The following is a 19,202-nucleotide window of genomic DNA, read 5'->3' on the forward strand; positions in this document are numbered from 1 at the left end:
CAGCCTGAACTCAGATTAGTACCGTGACATTGATTGCAAGTCTTGCATTCATAAAATAACGCACCGATACCAATGGCTGCTGTGTTTGAGATAGAGTAGCGTTTTGCTTTTATTTTATTGTCTTTTTTGCACTTTTCCTCCTTTTCTTTTCTTTCACGCTTTGTCTTAGTTACAGTGGACACTGGACCATAACTACTTTTTTCGAAACTTTTACCTAGCGGCTTTTGTTCCTTGTGTGGTATCGAGCCACAGCCAGAAACAATAGCCGGGGACCGTCGTCTACCCTTCAGCATGAGCCCAGCTGTGCAGGCCGCAGCTTCTGCCTGGAGACAGACCTGTGATCCCGCTGGAGCTACGCAGGGCGAGCTTTACCGCTGCAGATCGGGGTGTCAAGCGGAGGGCTAAAATGAGGGAGATACAAACCCCTCGGTGCCGTACCGCCGATCATGCCCGAGGCACGTGAGGTCTTTGGCGAATAAGACGGATGAGCTCGTGGCGCTGGTAATGACTGAGGATCTTCTGTGAGACAGCCTCTTGTGTTTTACGGGAGGACGCTGCACGCTGCGGACTATCCGGATCTGGCAGCGTCCGTGCCCGGCTTCAGGACTGTTCGGGCGGACAGAGACGCTATACAGAGCGGTAAGAAGAGGCGGGATCGCTGTTTATGTGAATGAGCGGTGGTGCCATCCGGACCATGTGTGCGTGAAGGCGCTTCTAGCCTGAACATAGAACTGCTGGCCGTGGGGATGCGCCTTATTATTTGCCGAGGAGTTCACGTCCGCCATTGTGGTTGTCGTGTGCGCCACCATCAGCTGACGCTGTGGAAGCTGTGGACACCATCCACTCCACTGTGTCTGCTCTGCTGAATCAACAGCCTGGAGCATTCATGGCTATCACTGGTGACTTTAACCACACCACATTGGATAAAGCTCTGCCAACCTTCCATCAATACATAGACTGCCCAACAAGGAACAATAAAACTCTGGACTTGCTGTATGCTAATACTAAGGACGCATACAGTGCCACTGCCCTTCCCCCCCTCGGCAGGTCTGATCATGACCTGGTCCGGCTGACACCCAAGTATGTTCCTCTGGTGAAGAGGCTGCCGGTGACCACCAGGACTGTGAGGAGGTGGTCTCTGGAGGCTGACGACGCTCTGCAGGACTGCTTCGAGTCAACGGACTGGGATGTGTTGTGTGGACCGCATGGGGAGGACATCAACAGTATGACCGACTGCATCACGGAATACATCAAGTTCTGTGAACACACCACCATCCCATCACGGACTGTGCGCTGCTTCCCCAACAACAAGCCCTGGATCACCAGGGACCTGAAGGTGCTTCTTAACAAGAAGAAAGCTGCTTTCAGGTCTGGAGACAGGGATGAGCTGAGGAGAGCCCAGCACAACCTAAAGGTGAAGCTCAGGGAGGGCAAGGACTCCTACAGGAGGAAGCTGGAGGCCAAACTCCAGCTGAACAACACTAAGGAGGTGTGGTCTGGGATGAAGCAGATAACTGGCTTCAAGGTGGGAGGTAGACAGCCAGGGGGCTCCCTGGAGAGGGCCAACGAGCTGAACTGTTTTTCAATAGGTTCAGTTCACAGCCCTCCTGTCTCCTCCACATCACACCTCCCAAACACCTCCCCTTCTGTCCCCCCTGTGGAGCTGCACATTCACCGAGCCCTCATCATCAATGGGCTCTTCCTCCCTCCCCCCTCTCTCTGTGATGACTGACCAGGTGAGAAGACAGCTGGAGAAGCTACACCAGCGCAAGGCGGAAGGTCCTGATGGCGTCAGCCCCAGGGTCCTAAAGACCTGCGCCACCCAGCTGTCTGGTGTCCTGCAGCGCCTCTTCAACCTCAGCCTGAGGCTGGGGGAAGTCCAGTGCTGTGGAAGACGTGCCTGGTCCCTGTCCCAAAAGTCAACACCATCTGGCCTCAACGACTACCGACGTCGCCCTCACCTCCCATGTGATGAAGGTGCTGGAGAGGCTGGTCTTGGCCCACCTCCGGCCGCAGGTGAAATCATCGCTGGACCCTCTGCAATTTGCTTACCAGCCTCATGTGGGAGTGGACGCCATCATCTACCTGCTGCCACGGGCTCAGTCGCACCTGGATGGAACCGGTGTCTCTGTGAGAGTCACTTTCTTTGACTTCTCCAGTGCATTTAACACCATCCAGCCACTGCTGCTGAGTGAGAAGCTGCGGGTGGTCGGTGTGGATCGTCCACCATCTCCTGGATCACTGACTACCTCACAGGCAGACCACAGTTTGTCAGAATGGGGCGTGTGCTGTCTGGAGGTCAGTGATGCTGGAGCCCACAGGGAACTGTTCTGTCTCCCTTCCTCTTCACCCTGTACACCAGTGACTTCCAGTACAACACGGAGTCATGCCATCTGCAGAAGTACTCTGATGACTCTGCAGTGGTCGGGTGTATTAGGGATGGACGGGAGGAGGAGGACAGGGCAGTGGTGAGTGACTTTGTAAAGTGGGCCGATGAGAACCACCTTCGGCTGAACGTGGCCAAGACCAGAGAGATGGTGGTGGACTTCAGGAGGAAGGCGACAGCTCCTCCACCTCTGAGTGTCCTGGGAGTGGACGTGGACATGGTGGAGGAGTACAAGTACCTGGGCGTCTCCATCGACAGCCGACTGAACTGGAAGGCCAACATCACGCTGTGTACAAGAAGGGATGAGTCGACTCTTTTTCCTGAGAAAGCTTCGATCCTTCAACGTGTGCAGCAAGATGCTGGAGTTATTCTACCAGTCGGTTGTGGCCAGTGGCCAGTGTGCTGCACTTTGCCATTGTCTGCTGGGGGAGCAGCATCGGAGCCGGTGACACCAGCCGTCTCAACAAACTGGTTAGGAAGGCTGGCTCCATCATCGGCTGCCAGCTGGAGCTCCTGGAACAGGTGGTGAGGAGGACGTTGAAGAAACTTGTGTCCATATTGGACAACCCGGACCACCCTCTCCACCACCTCCTACAGGGACAGAGGAGGACTTTCTCCAGACGTCTCCTCACGCTCCGCTGCCACAAGGACAGATACAGGAGAACATTCCTGCGGGCTATGAGGCTCTATAACAGATCACCTCTTGCCAGTTCATAGTGCAATAACTACAACAATAACTGAATACTTACACTATGTTGATCTGCACTTCACACATCTCATTTGTTTGCACTACACATACACACACATTTCATTTCATTTGCTCTGCTCTCATACACACACTTTGCTTTTGCACTCTGTCTATATTTAATATTTTTGTATTTGATTTGTCAGTGTTGTTGTGTGTTGTGTATGCATATGTGTGTATATTTACATATATATTTTGTTTTGTATTTTACTTTTATTTTACTTGTATACTTCTATATCTTTCATCCCTGTTTCTTATATTTTGTGTTTTGTTTTATTCTTGTGTGTTGCTGCTACTGTCACAAATTTCCTGGGGATTAATAAAGTATATATCTATCTATCTATCATCTAAAAGTAGGCCAACAAATAATAAATTAGAGCCATTATAACCATGTTTAACCTGGCTCGTAGCTGGTAGCTACGAGTTTGACAGTCTGTCAGTGCGGCCATGATAACGGCTTGTACAGGTAATATGGCCGAAGAAGTTTTTAATGTCCTCATTGTGTTTCTTTTTTAAAGTATCGGTTCAGGCACCGGTATCATTTTAAAAGTACCCGTTTAGCACCGGTATTGGAAAAAACAAACAATCCAATTGTTCTAGGCCAGGGGTCCCCAAACTTTTTCCTTTGAGAGCCACATAACGTTTCCCTTGTCTGCTGGAGGCCAGCCGGGGGATTGATACTAACCCTGCATTTAACGGAGCGGAGCAGCATGTGCGCTCTGATCGCTCTTTTAATGAAGTATCGATACTAAAATATGCTAAATCACATCGTTTTTAACGCACGGTACTTTGTTAGTATCGCTACACCGCAGCGTGACAGCAGCAGATGTAGCGGACTAACATTCAGCCTAACCTAACTTCCCAAACGCTGTGGACATCTGACGCTGATTGGCCGAGACGACACGTCCCATCAAAGATGTTTTATTGCGAGCACCACTTCACATTTTCTCCGTCTCACTGCAATCTCAACGGCAGCGGCAGGTGAAAATAATAATAAATCGAAAGCGTCTAAGGTATTGTTCAGGGGTCCAAATGTGGAGGCGGGCGGATCTGGCCCGCGGGCGTGGTTGGGGACCACTGTTCTAGGCCATGCGGCTCTTACGTTCATATCGAAGTTTGTGGGTTTTTTTTATGTTGGTGTTCGCTCCGCATGAGTTCAAGACGGTATTTTCGTCAAACGCGCAAGTGGGCGAGATGAAATTAAACTTCATGACACGCTGGCCAAACGCAGAAACTCCACAGCCGAATGTCGAGAGGGCCGTTCTACGGAGGGGTTCGCGGACGTTAATTCGCTGAAGATCGTTCGTGTGCGAGTCTGTTTCCTGAAACTCGTGAAATCAAAGCATCGACCTGTTCTGACTGACCCATGTGAAAGAAATGCTTCCTGTGGCAACAACAGAATCAAGCCATATTGAAGAGGATTGTTCAAGGCAAAGAATGCAGGAAGTCCCACTCAGCAACATGCATAGTAAAAGAAAAACGCTATTGTAAAATATTATATTAATGTTTGTGGACTTGGTTGAACTGAGTGTGTGTGTGTGTGTGTGACTGTGTTTGTGTGTGTGTGTGCGTGTGTGCGCATCATGTTTCTCTTTGCGGCAACACAGTAAAAAATGTGTCTCCTAGTCTCTGACTGGTTGGCCACCCCTGTTCTAGGCTAATACTGCTCTTCTCAGGAAAATCCATTGTTACCCATTCTTCCAATTGGTCGACAGTGAGTCTGTCCTACCTGTGCAAGATAAAATGTATTGTATTGTATTGTGTGCTGCCACAACATATAGAGGAAAGTGTGTTATATGTGTGCATTGTTTTATATTAGGCAAAGATGACTTAAAGTGCACACACATCTCACTCCCAGATATGAGTTACAAGGATGCCAGACGTAGAAAGACATAGCGACCTTTGAACTGCAGAAAACCATACCTTAAATGTAGCTAACCGCTATCTAACGTAATGTTAGCTCAACCCCTTCACCATGAACTGTTCTTATCAATCTCTTCATCTCACTTCTCCCCCACTCAAACTCTGTTGGATTTTTTATAGATCTTCATCGACTGCAATACCTGTTATCACACACCGTGTAACTCAATTCTCACCCAACACTCTTTTCTCACTTAAAATGCTCTTACATATACTGTCTATTAGCATTGCTTTGTTTTTCGGTTCTTCCGTATTAATATAGTGTAAACAAGTTTCCATCCCTCAGGACTTTTGCCATTTCCACGTCTCCGATCTTTTATGTCACTTCCCTAGTCAGGGCTATCGAGCTAAGAACGACATGCTCATCTTCCTTTCTGAATTTAAGGTTTTACTTTAAATTCCCCCTCATCACCTTCCGGTAAACCACTCTATTTCCTTTATCAGAACAGTTTTCTCCCAAACTTCTCTTCATTTGTTGACTTCCCTTCAAACTTCACTCCCTTTGCTGTCCTCTCCCTTTTGTGTCCTCCTCTCCCAATAGAGACTGGAGTCCACCCACAGGATGGAAGATCACCTGTTACAGGTCCTTTTTGAAACAGCTGGTGATGTCTCACATGTGTATTGTAATTAACTGATGTATAAAACAGCTGGCGATGTATCTGCAAGCAGTCAGTCACTTCTCTTCAGAGTTGGTCTGTTATCAGGTGTGCTGGGTGTTCAGTGCCAAGCGCTGCTAGTGATTGGATTCCTCTAGTTCTTTTGTTTGGCTGCTCTCAGACTGCAAGATGTGGAGACTTGGGAACATGTGAGTTACTCTACTTTCTGTGTTTAATGACTGCTTGCTGCACACTTAATGTCTCTAAATGATGTGTTTTACGTGAAGGTTGTTATGGAACTTGATGGCTGCAGTAATCCTCTTGGCTCAAGCAAGGCCAAATACGAAGGTTTATTTACCATCAAGTAAGCCTGACTTTAAACTAAATGACATTACCACTGTTCCAGAAAATGTACTGCTCCTCACAAGCCTTTTCTTTTCACAGGCAGTGGCTTGCATTCAGACTGCGTGGGTAATCTAATGAGGCTGTCATTGGACAAGGCCCTAGCAGTGGGGCATGAGCTTGAGGTGGAGGCCATCAGTAAGTATGCAGTCTGCTAATAAGCATGGTTGGTTAACACTAGGAGAGAGGTGTCCTGTCATGCTCGTCTTTATTTCCCCCCCAGATGGCACCCAGCACATTGTGATAACACCCAACTTGGCTGCTCAGTGTGGCTACAGCATGGAGTCCGACCCGTGGGGTAACACCAGAATCTACTCGTCTCTGCTGGGCTGCTACGTGGACAATAAGGTGTGTTTGAGTTTACATTATTTGAGGACATTTAATTATGAGTTGCCTGTGAGAAACATGTTTGCACATTTGTTGCATTAATGACTTAAGAATAGGGGTGCAACGGATCAAAAAACTCATGGTTCGGATCGTTCCTCGGATCAGAGTCACGGATCGGATCATTTTTCGGATCAGCAAAAAAAAAAAAAAAAAAAAATAGACAAGACAAATAAACATGTTTTGTCTTTTTGTTTATTAACACTTTTAAATTATTCAATTGAAATATATAAAATCAACTTAAAGTGTACAATTAACATCTTCTTTTCAACATAATCAATGAAAAACAACTTAAAGTGCAACATAAAAAGGCATATCTCCTTCCTTTAAACATGGACCAATGACCATTAATAAAAAACAAATTAAAGTGCAACATAAGAAGGCACATCATCTTCCTTGAAACAAGAGCATTATTATCAAAGAAGAATTAAAGAAAGAAAACAAAGCATACATGAGCTTATAATTTTAAATTCTTTTCAAAAGACAAGGGTGTCTACATTGTCTGGGAGAGTGTGGACCTCTTTGCAGTCACTATGTCCCTGCTGTTGAGAACACTCTCGGAAGGAACTGAAGAGCCTGGCACAGCGAGATAGCATCTTGCCATCTTAGCAATATGAGGGTATTTAAACTCATTGCTTTTCCACCATGTCAGTGGATCACCATCCACTGCAATGCCGCTGCTGCCAGGTAGAATGCCACCTCCTCTTTGATGTCAGCAGGAGTCTTGCTGTCCATGTCTTTGCTGGCAAAGGTCTCTCAAAAAAGCTCTGCCAACGCCGACTTCTTTGTGGAGGAGATGTGTCCAAGTTTGCTCCTGTTGGCTCTGCAGCTTGACCCTGCAGAAAAGAATAGGTCATTAATTAAACCTATTATTTATTTTCATGTTTCATAAACATAAAAATGCGGCAATAACATTAAATGAATGCCATTATTACTGAAAATAAAAATGTATGAAGATTTAAATTGATCATTTTAAAATAATGTTTTTTCCTTTACCTCATCACAGTCTTCAGTGGCCAGACTGCTCACAATCTCAGTGGTGAGGTCACTGTATGTCCTCTGGCGTAGGTCAGGGTCTATGTGAGACAGGGACTTAAACCTTGGATCCAGGGCAGTAGATCTGTGGAGGTAGTCCTGTAGAGTAGGGGGTGAAGTGTATCTGGGCTTCAGGTCCTCTCTAATGGCAGTCTTGACATCTTGAGTGATGGTGCTGTCTTCCACACTTGGAGCCATGGATTGTAGAATCCTTGTTTTCAGCAGAAGGATCATTGACACAGATGGTAACGTTTCAGTGCTCAGCAGAGATGTAACAGTTTTAAGGGGTTTAAGCACCTGGAGGACCTCCTCTGCCACTCTCACATCATCATCAGAAAGGGTTATGATGTCTTTGACATTTTTCTTTAGGGTCTTGTAGGTCAATGCAGAGTATATAGCTGCCTGCTGCTCCAGATAACGCTCTAACATATCATAAGTGGAGTTCCACCTTGTTGGGACATCATGTATGAGCTTATGAGTAGGCAGCTTTAGCATTTCTTGCCTTGTCTTAAGCACATGAGCAGCTGTTGTGCTTCTGTGGAAGTAGGAAACCACCTTCCTGATCCTCCCAAGGAGGCGGTCCATCCTATTGACTGAGATTCCCTTCTGTGATGCCAAATTTACTACATGTGCAAAGCACCCTATCTGTGGGCCCAGTCCTGCCTCATTCACTGCATTTATTTGATTTTGGCATTATCAGTTGTGACTGGGATATTAGTAGTGGCCTCTTTATCTTCCATTCCTCCACTGCTTGTGTCAGTACCTGCGCAGGTGACTGCCTGTGACTTCCGTAGGGGCGTGTCTGCAGCACCGGACTTCTCATCTCCCAGTCTGCTGTGATGAAGTGGCGGTTATTGTCACATAGCTCACGTTCCCTCGACGTCCACCCGTCTGTTGTGAGTGCAACAGAGGGTGCTACAACTCATCCACCACCTTTTCTTCTGCTCATACAGACCTGGCACAATATTATCGCTGAAGTGGTGCGACGGGATGTCGAACGTGGCTCGACACGTTCAGCATGTGTTTGAATCCTTGTTTTGCACAACGGAATATGGCCTCATGTCAGCACCTATAAACAGACCGATAGCGTTTGTGATTGCGTTAGCCCGGTCTGATTGTGGAGGAAGGGGCTGCTTAAATGCATGGGTGAGCGCTTTGGTTCACTCCGTCAGTGAAACACCGGGGTGATGTCGCTGTAAATGCGTGGCCAAACTGGCCATGCTCGATGTGTTTCCACTGTTGTATGACTTTCTTGTGCCACAGTGCCTACACACCGTCACGGTTTTATCCACCAACCTCTTTCCTTCTGAATTCAATTTGACAGGGAAGCCAAAATGCTCCCAAACAGGGGATTTCCATGTGGGGCGTTCTAGTTCTTCTGTTCCTCCGCTCGCCATGACCACGCTGTGTTGCAGGTTTTTCTTTATGTTAGCAATCGCTATGTCAGCCACGTGTTACGGCTGTGTGGACTGAGCATGCACAATTTTTTTCTTCATAAATCAATCCGCGGATCATGCGCGTGCCGAACCGAAATAGATGATCCGAACGGATCACGGATCAATGATGATCCGTTGCACCCCTACTTAAGAATGTAACTTTTTACGGGCATTTATTTTTAGCTTATCAGTATTGTATGTGTTTCATACAGCGGCCATCTAAAACGGCCAATGTTTGACCTCATATATTTTAGCCACTATAAAAATAATAAAGATGTTTCCCCAATTGGAGAACACTAATTGGAGCCATTTTTGATTAAAAAATTACAGGATTTTAAGCTCTTGACTCTCCTAAAGCCAAATTCTTGTTTCATGCATTTCATTTGTAGGACGATCAAACCTTTAATGTTGGCTTAAGGCTCCGGTTGTACGGCCCCAGTGGATCAGACGTGGTTACCCATGATGTGAGCCAGACTTGCAGCTACACTAGCTGGGCCTCTAGAGAGATTCTCTGTGACAGGAACTACATGGAAGTAGGTCACTTAATATTGAAAGCTCGACTGACTTGTTTCTAACAATCTATTAAGCCACCATTTCTTTTAGGTGTCCCACCACATTGCTACTCCTGAAGCTAAGGGGCAGACTCGAGATATTAAAGAGATCAACGTCATTCCTGATGTATGTGTATACATTCCTGTTACAGTGGGCTTGCTCTTCAACCTGCACTCTTTTATCTCATTCAACAGAGGACATTATTAATTCTCTCCTTGCCTATAGGCCTCTGGGGCAGCACATGGCATCTGGAAGTTGACATTTTACACCCCAGAACCAGTGTCAATGGTGCTGAGGGAGGCTGAACAAGCCGGTTATGGTGCCATGGTGACCTCAACCCGTCTGGTTATGCGATCCCCCTACAATACAGCAGAGACGACTTCGGAAGAGGTAAGCAACACACCAAGTGGTTTGCATTAAAGTTGGCCATAGAAGCATAACTATAAACCTGACATCTCTTAGGTGGATGGAGTCTCCATGGAAGTTTTCAGGGTGAGCGCCTACTACAAGACACCACATGGTCTGGGTGTGGTGGACTTGGCAGCTGCTTGTCCCACAGGCAAGTCTCGAGCAATCTGTGTGGACATGGTTTTCTTAAGTCTGTCATATGGAGGAGTCAACAGTTGGGTTATCATTAACAGGTGGCGTCCTCTTCACCAACAACGTAATCTCTTGGCACGTACCTCGCCGTATGACACCACTGGTAGATGGCAGCTTTGAAATCCGAGAAATGCACATGGGCATTAACGGAAGGAGGCTCGATGGATCTCAGATGGCTGCACGAGGGTACACGCTGTCCGCCACAGATTTCCACATCATCATTGAGATCCCAGTGGGCTCGCCTGATGGTCACTACAAGGTTGGGAAGTCCTCTAGCTTAGAAATGCATGGTCACTTTTCTTTGCATATTTTATTAAAATGTCATGAATAATTGCAGAGCCATGCCCCAGATTACCAGTACCACGTTTCCTACATTGTGGAGCCCATGCTCGAGGTACTATGGAGGACCACTGGCACCGAGATGATACCAGATACAAGGTGTTGTTCCCATTACCACCCTCTTATTCTTCAAGCTCCCACGTCCAAGAAAGTAAGTCATTATTTGTTAAATGACAGAACTTCAGGCTAATAAAGGAAGGTTTATAGCCTTTTTCCTGTTCCTCAGATACTGTCCCAGAGGCTCGCCTTTTCAGCGTTGTCTTGGGGCCCCTTCTTCATGATGTGGTGCTGAGGAACATCACCTTCTTCACCAGCGTGCTCACTGTTGAAGAGAGCAATGCCAGAGGTTTTACCATCCAGGAGCATCGCCACTCCAATGGAACCAAGAGCATCTCTGTTTTAGTGCCCTTTGATGCAGATATTGTCCTGAAAGATGCAAGTGAAATTAAATGCTAAATGTCAATGGTGCCAGCTCTCTTGGTTTCAGTGACATAACTGAGTTTTTTACATCTGCAGAATCCTGAACCCTTGATTACAACTTACTTCCTCTCTCTGATCTTTGGGTTTATCATTCTTCCTGAAGAAACTCCATTTGCCCACCCAGTCGAGTTGCAGGCGTCTCTGCAAGATGTTGGTGAGATTGAACTTTTCACTGTATCTAGCTCACAATTGCGTCGCGTGGGGAGAAATTTAACAACTGAAAGATGTGATATGGATGCCAACTGACCAAAAACCTTGGGTGTCTCCTTTTAAATATGACATTACACAACCTCGTAGAGTTTATGCTAAAGATAGTCCAATGGTCAACCTTGTCTCTGCTTTTAGAGCTACCAACCATCACTGGCACCTGTGACCAGAACCAGTTTTACATCAGTGTGAAATATGGGAGTCAAGGCAACAATTTCAAGGCAATGGTTGGACAACAACAGCTGACACCTGAGATGGCTCACTACCAGTTCCAAGAAAACGGCACCCACTTCAGCGTCAGTCTTCCATACAATGCCAAGGATGCAACCTTCGAGGTATGTTTCACTGTAACCTCTCACCTTGAAGCTTCTGCATTGGATAACGTCCCTCTTTGTCTTCCAGCTGATAACCTCAGATTCACTAAGAGCCCACGTTGACTTCTTTCTGCTTCATGCCCGTAACGACTGGGTGCTCGCTGATCTCTTCTTGTCCTGCAACTTTCCCTTAACAACAACCGGTAAGACTTAAACATGTTGAGGGTTTCTGCTGATGGGACTATAGGACGTGTTCTTCACCCTTACTACCTCTACTTGCAGAGTGCTACCCCAATGGAACGATGACGGCTACGGCTGTGAAGGTGGCTTCTGTGACCAATATGGTCCCAAGTAGGCTGACCCTAATGGACCAGTCTTGCAAACCGGCATTCAGTGGTGATCGCTTTGCATATTTCTCTTTCAATGTTGCGTCATGTGGAACCACAAGAACAGTAAGTGTTGGTTCACCTTAAATATCCACACTATTGTTAAATGCTAATGTCCTTTTGTCCTCAGTTCTTTGACCACTACATGCTGTATGAAAATGAGATTGCCTTGCCTTACAACAAAGGACCATCACCAGTTGGTCCTCAGTACAGGTAGAGGGACTCGTCCAATCTTTTAATCGAATATACTTTCTAGTGAGGTCCACCTCAGTGTATTTCCTTTTCTCCAAGACAAACCATTTCCTGCTACTATGTGGTCAACGAGACTCGGACTGTTGGCTTCAGCTCAAAACCAAGACTCTATGAACCCACCGCGGAGATCGGCTCAGGACAGCTGATGGTTCAAATGAGGCTAGCCCAGGGTAAAGTTGACTTTATCAAACCTTGTTTTTGCAAGACGGTACCCAGTCAGGACAATGCCTCTTTCTAATGGGACTCTTCTCCTCCAGATTCATCGTACACGCTCTTCTACCAAGCAGAAGATTATCCAGTTGTAAAATATCTGAGGCAGCCTCTTTATTTTGAGGTAGAGCTGGTTGAGGCTACTGACCCAAATTTGGAGCTCATCTTGGAGAACTGTTGGGCTACACTTGATGAAGACCGGACATCTCTGCCTAGCTGGGATATCATTGTAGACAGGTAATGAGTAGCATAAAGCTAGGTAAGGTCTTATAACTTGTGATAAATCAAATATGTTGTCAATCCCTCCCCAGCTGTGCAAATCCTGATGACAGCTATGTGACAGTTTTCCATCCTGTTGTGAGAGATGCCAGTGTTTTAGTCCCATCCCACATCAAACGCTTCTCTATGAAGATGTTCACCTTTACTAAAGATGAGGCTGTTCTGAAGAACGAGGTAACGTATGAGCAGTGTGCATTGTCCACATCTCATAGTAGCCCTGTGTAATAAACCCTTCTGTCCGTCTACAGATCTTTGTCCACTGCGATGCAGAGATTTGTGACTCGCATCGGCGAGCAGATGGTTCATGCAGAGGCCAGTGTGTTGAACCTGCACACCAGACGAACTACAGACGAGAGAGAAAACGGGGTACGGGACATATGGGAAACATTTGTCAACAAACTACATGCAGTTGGTGATCGACTTTGTCTTTTTTTTCTTCTAGTACAAAGAGGAACGGACTCCATCAACCAAAGGCAGATCTCCTCTGGGCCTATTGTGTTAACCTCTGGTCAAACTCCTGAATAAACTAATTTAAAAGTTCTGCAATCATCTTTTCACTCAATTTGTATCTAGTTTGTTTGAACCCATTCATAAACTTTCATTGTTATGCAGATGATACTCAACTATATCTATCGATAAAACCAGAGGAGATGACCTGCAACTTCTTGATGTTAAACTCAGACAAAACCGAAGTAATTTTAATCGGCCCTGAGCACCTCAGAGATCAATTATCTGATGTGGTTTCTGTAGATGGCATTGCCCTGGCATCCAACACCACTGTAAAGAATCTTGGCATTATCTTTGATCGGGACTTGTCCTTTAACTCCCACGTAAAGCAAATCACAAGGACTGCATTTTTTCATCTACGTAATATTTCAAAAATCAGGCACCTTGTCTCAAAAAGATGCAGAAAAATTGGTTCACGCGTTTGTTACTTCGAGACTGGATTACTGCAACTCCTTATTATCAGGCTGCTCTAAAAAGTCTCTTAGGTCCCTCCAGTTGATCCAGAATGCTGCAGCTCGTGTTCTCACTAAAACTAAGAAAAGAGATCACATCACTCCTGCACTAGCTGCTCTGCACTGGCTACCCATAAAATCAAGAATCACTTTTAAAATTCTTCTCTTAACCTACAAAGCCTTGATTGGTGATGCACCATCATATCTTAAGGAGCTTAGTACCATATTGCCCCACTAGAGAGCTGCGCTCACTAAATGCGGGACTACTTGTAGTTCCTAGAGTCTTAAAAAGTAGAATGGGAGCCAGAGCCTTTAGTTATCAAGCTCCTCTTTTATGGAACCAGCTTCCACCTTCAGTCCGGGAGGCAGACAGTCACCTCATTTAAGAGTCGACTGAAGACTTTCCTCTTTGACAGAGCTTATAGTTGGGGCTGAATCAGGTTTGCCCTGGTCCAGCCCCTTGATATGCTGCTATAGGCTTATAGCTGCCGGGGGACGTTTTAGGATGCACTGAGTACCTATCTCCTCTTTTTTCTCTCCTTAAGGATGAATTTTCATCTCTCCATCACACGTTACTAACAATGCTTTCTCCCCGGAGTCCTTTTGACTTCACGTCTCATGGGGTCATCGGACCCTATGAGAACATAGATCTATCTGCCTGATGGATCATCGAGGTCTGGGTCGTGGAATTCCTGCTCCTGACTACGCCACTGTCCTGTTGAGACTCCGCCCACTCCTCCTCCCCACCGCCATCTGCCTGATGGATCGTGGAGGTCTCCATCGTGGAATATGCCTACTATGAACTATTCATACACTCTGTCACATTCATTGAATGTATTTAAACTCTAAATCTGTCCTTCTGTACACATTACATCTATTGTTCTGTCCATCCTGGAGAGGGATCCTCCTCTGTTGCTCTCCTGAAGGTTTCTTCCCTTTTTTCCCCCGTGAAGGGTTATTTGGGAGTTCTTCCTGGTCTGTTGCGAGGTTTTGGGGCAGGGATGTCTGTGTACAGATTGTAAAGCACTCTGAGACAAATTTGTGAAATTGGGCTATACAAATAAACTGAATTGAACCCTGCGTTGCATGTCATGCATTCAGGGCAGCAACTTTTACTGTGGCACATGAGGCAGATCAACAATGGGATGTATACCGATGTGGTAGAAGCAGCAAGACGACCACTTTAGACGGACCATCTCCACAAGTTCTCTGATGTGCAGTGGTCGGGTGTATAAAAGATGGCACAGGTGGTGAGGACACTGAAGAAAGTATTGTCCATATGAGAACCTTGACCACCCTCTCCTCTAGCTGCTGCAGGGACAGTAGAGCACATTCTCAACAGACTGCTTCAGCAGAACATTCCTGACTAGGGTTGGGTGCCACATTGCGGGTGCCGGGTTGCACCGGTTCCTACACAACCAGTGCCACCTGGACCGAAACCCAACGCACATTTCGGTGCTTCCTTTTGGTGCCTGAGCTGATTGAAATTGAGAAACTTCTCTGGTGACTCCGCCCTGTCAGCAGGTTATGATAGCCGTCATTTAACTTTGAAAGCGGAGGCATGCGCCGTGTTTGTCTGCGTGAGCACATCAGCGGTCAGGCTGAGCGCGATGGAGAGACCGGTCCCCCTGAAAACATGTAGACTGATGGTGACAAGAGCAGCCTGAACTCAGATTAGTACTGTGATGTTCATTGCTAGTCTTGCATTCATAAAAATAGGCCAACAAATAATAAATTAGAGCCATTATAACCATGTTTAAGCTGGCTCGTAGCTGGTAAATGGCGCTGCTAGCTACGAGTTTGACAGTCTGATATCCGTTTGTCAGTGCGGCCATGATAACGGCTTTTACAGGTAATATGGCCGAAGAGGTTTTTAATGTCATTGTGTTCCTTTTCTTTATTAAAGTATCGGTTCAGGCACCGGTATCGTTTTAAAAGTACCCGTTTAGCAAAAAAACGCAAAACGATCTAATTGTTCTAGGCCATGCGACTCTTACGTTCATATTGAAGTTTGTGGGGTTTTTTTATGTGGGTTTTCGCTCCGCATGAGTTCAAGAGGGTATTTTCGTCAAACGCGCATGTGGGCGAGATGAAAATAAACTCGCGGCACGCGGGCCAAACGCAGAAATACCACAGCCGAATGTCGAGCGGGCCGTTGTACGGAGGGTTTCGCAGACGTTAATTCACTGAAGATCGTGCGTGTTCGAGTCTGTTTCCTGAAACACGTGAAATCAAAGCATCGACCTGTTCTGACTGACCCATGTGAAAGAAATGCTTCCTGTGGCAACAACAGAATCAAGCTATATTGAAGAGGATCGTTCAAGGCAAAGAATGCAGGAAGTCCCACTAAGCAACATGCATAATAAAAGAAAAACGCGATTGTAAAATATTATATTATTGTTTGTGGACTTGGTTGAACTGAGTGTGTGTGTGTCTGTGTTTTTGTGTCTGTGTGCGTGTGCGCGCATCATGTGGCTCTTCGCGGTAACACAGTAAAAAATGTGTCTCTTACGGCGTTTCTCAATTCAAAGTACACTGAGTACAGACTTGTGTTCTTTTGGAGTCTGGTCTTGGGAGTCCAGACTCCGGAGGACGGGAGAACGGGAGGACGGTCTTTCTGCGATTGGAACAGCAGCTGACTTGATGACTTCACCACATCAGCTGTTCTTGCTCCTGAGTTTACTCTAATTATTCACTGTAAATTATTTTTTACAGTCAAAAAAAATACGACAACCCTGCTTTTTTCATTGTTCTTTAAATATAATTATTTTATTTTGAATTATGTATGTGGATATATATATATATATATGTGTGTGTGTGTATATAATATATATATATTTATACACACAATTAAAAATAAAATAATCATACACATATAATTGTATTAAAATTGTGTACAAAATAAAAACATATATTTATTTTGTTTATACATATTCATATATATGTATACAGGACTGTCTCAGAAAATTAGAATATTGTGATAAAGTTCTTTATTTTCTGTAATGCAATTAAAAAAACAAAAATGTCATGCATTCTGGATTCATTACAAATCAACTGAAATATTGCAAGCCTTTTATTCTTTTAATATTGCTGATTATGGCTTACAGCTTAAGAAAACTCTAAAATCCTATCTCATAAAATTTGAATATTTCCTCAGACCAAGTAAAAAAAGATTTATAACAGCTGAGTGTTTGTCAAGGCTCAGGAAACCCTTGCAGGTGTTTCGAGTTAATTAGACAATTCAAGTGATTTGTTTAATACCCTACTAGTATACTTTTTCATGATATTCTAATATTTAGAGATAGGATATTTGAGTTTTCTTAAGCTGTAAACCATAATCAGCAATATTAAAAGAATATTTCAGTTGATTTGTAATGAATCCAGAATGCATGACATTTTTGTTTTTTGAATTGCATTACAGAAAATAAAGAACTTCATCACAATATTCTAATTTTCTGAGACAGTCCTGTATATAATAAATATGTTATATACATACATATATATATATATATTTGTATGTATATAGTAGTGCTGTGAAAAATAACGCGTTAACGCGTTATGATTAAATTACAGGATTAATTAGTTGGTTTTTTTTACGCATTTAACGTATGCGCAGAGTGAACTTCCAAAATACCGATTCAATCTGAACTATTTCCCGCTCTGATGCAGACGGTCGTGCTGTTCATCGGTAATGATCCTTCCGCAGGTTCACCTACGGAAACCTTGTTCCGACTTTTACTTCCTCTAGATCAGGGGTGCTCAATACGTTGATCGCGGTGACCTACCAGTCGATCGCGGCGTCGTATTGGTAGATCACATGACATTTTAAAAAATTGGCCCGCCCCCCTGAAATCTCCGCCCGCACGTCTTTGTTCTTTTATTAAACTAAACAGCCGTCTGTTGTTGATCGTGTCACAACAGCATGTCATTTCTGTCTCTACGTGTCGTTAACACTTCTCGGCTCTCCGTCTCGCGTGCAGAGCTGTGTCTTGCATCGACGAGACGGAGCAAAACAAAAGTCACCCCCCCGGAACCCAAAGACTTTGGTTCCCCGGACAATGCCCGGCGGGTCATGCGAATAATGCCACCGGATCGCTAGTTGGCATCGTTTATGGTCGGAACTACGACGGTATCTGATCGTCTTCGAACGTCCGACTTTCGTTCTTGATTAATGAAAACATTCTTGACCAATGCTTTCGTCCGTCTCGCGGTCCAAGAATGTCACCTCTAGACTGTCTGAATGTCCCGCCATCCCTTTAATCATGGCCCCAGTTCATGAAGAAAACCCACAAAGTTAGTTTGCCTCAGCAGCTGCTAAAGGAAGACGAGCTAGGAGGGCCTTTAGATTGTATCATGGTGTTGTTAATGGTTGACAAAAAAAGAGAACAAATTTCTGTTTAAACATTCTGTTTAGGATGAAGATATATTAATGTTCCATATGGAAGAGAACTGCTAAATAACTGCTGAGTTGCAGCACCATTGTTTTGTTTTTTATGAATAAAAAAATAATGTATAAATGTATATATCCGTCTTTTGTCATAAATCTTTATGTTCTCACAAAAATATACCGAGAATATCGGTAATATGTGATTAATCATGATTAATCCACAGAAACCTGTGATTAACCTGATTAAAATTTGTAATCGTTTCACAGCCCTAATATATAGTTATATTACACATGTAATTGCAAACAATTCGGTCAAAAGTAAAAATACACCATGAGTTCAACGTTAAAATGTAATTAAAATATAAAGTTATGAATTAAGTCATTGAATGTATTTTAACTCTAAATCTGTCCTTCTGTACATATGACATCTATTCTTCTGTCCATCCTGGAGAGGGATCCTCCTCTGTTGCTCTCCTGAAGGTTTCTCCCCTTTTTTCCCCCTGAAGGGTTATTTGGGAGTTTTTCCTGATCCGATGTGAGGTTTTGGGGCAGGGATGTCTATGTGTACAGATTGTAAAGCACTCCGAGATAAATTTGTAATTTGTGAAATTGGGCTATACAAATAAACTGAATTGAATTGAATTGTTTTATATTAGGCAAAGATGACTTAAAGCGCACACACATCTCACTCCCAGATATGAGTTACAAGGATGCCAGACGTAGATAGACATAGCGACCTTTGAACTGCAGAAAACCATACCTTAAATGTAGATAACCGCTATCTAACGTAATGTTAGCCCAAGCCCTTCACGATGAAGTGTTCATATCAATCTCGCCGGCTTCAGGACTGTTCGGGCGGACAGAGCTATAGAGCGGTAAGAAGAGGGGGGGCGGGATCGCTGTTTATGTGAATGAACGGTGGTGCCATCCGGACCATGTGTGCGTGAAGGAGCGCTTCTGTAGCCTGAACATAGAACTGCTGGCCGTGGGGATGCGCCCTTATTATTTGCCGAGGGAGTTCACGTCCGCCATTGTGGTTGTCGTGTACGTGCCACCATCAGCTGACGCTGTGGAAGCTGTGGACACCATCCACTCCACTGTGTCTGCTCTGCTGAATCAACAGCCTGGAGCATTCATGGCTATCACTGGTGACTTTAACCACCACATTGGATAAAGCTCTGCCAACCTTCCATCAATACATAGACTGCCCAACAAGGAACAATAAAACTCTGGACTTGCTGTATGCTAATACTAAGGACGCATACAGTGCCACTGCCCTTCCCCCCCTCGGCAGGTCTGATCATGACCTGGTCCGGCTGACACCCAGGTATGT

General features: G+C 45.0%; 1 protein-coding gene across 1 annotated transcript; it reads left to right on the forward strand.

Annotated features, from left to right (window-relative positions):
* Window positions 1–5,836: 5,836 nt before the first annotated feature.
* Window positions 5,837–13,063, forward strand: LOC130208207 (uncharacterized). Its single transcript, XM_056437204.1, is given in 22 exon segments — window positions 5,837–5,856; window positions 5,935–6,011; window positions 6,092–6,187; window positions 6,273–6,397; window positions 9,294–9,437; window positions 9,508–9,582; window positions 9,682–9,846; window positions 9,919–10,015; window positions 10,098–10,315; window positions 10,394–10,472; window positions 10,475–10,546; window positions 10,622–10,830; window positions 10,912–11,029; window positions 11,221–11,417; window positions 11,485–11,599; window positions 11,679–11,848; window positions 11,913–11,995; window positions 12,074–12,204; window positions 12,292–12,481; window positions 12,556–12,697; window positions 12,772–12,889; window positions 12,966–13,063. Coding segments are annotated over 22 exon segments (2,724 nt in total). The 3' UTR covers window positions 13,049–13,063.
* The last annotated feature ends 6,139 nt before the right edge of the window (window positions 13,064–19,202 follow it).

Source organism: Pseudoliparis swirei, chromosome 18 (assembly GCF_029220125.1).
Source record: "Pseudoliparis swirei isolate HS2019 ecotype Mariana Trench chromosome 18, NWPU_hadal_v1, whole genome shotgun sequence".
NCBI classification, from domain to species: Eukaryota; Metazoa; Chordata; class Actinopteri; order Perciformes; family Liparidae; genus Pseudoliparis; species Pseudoliparis swirei.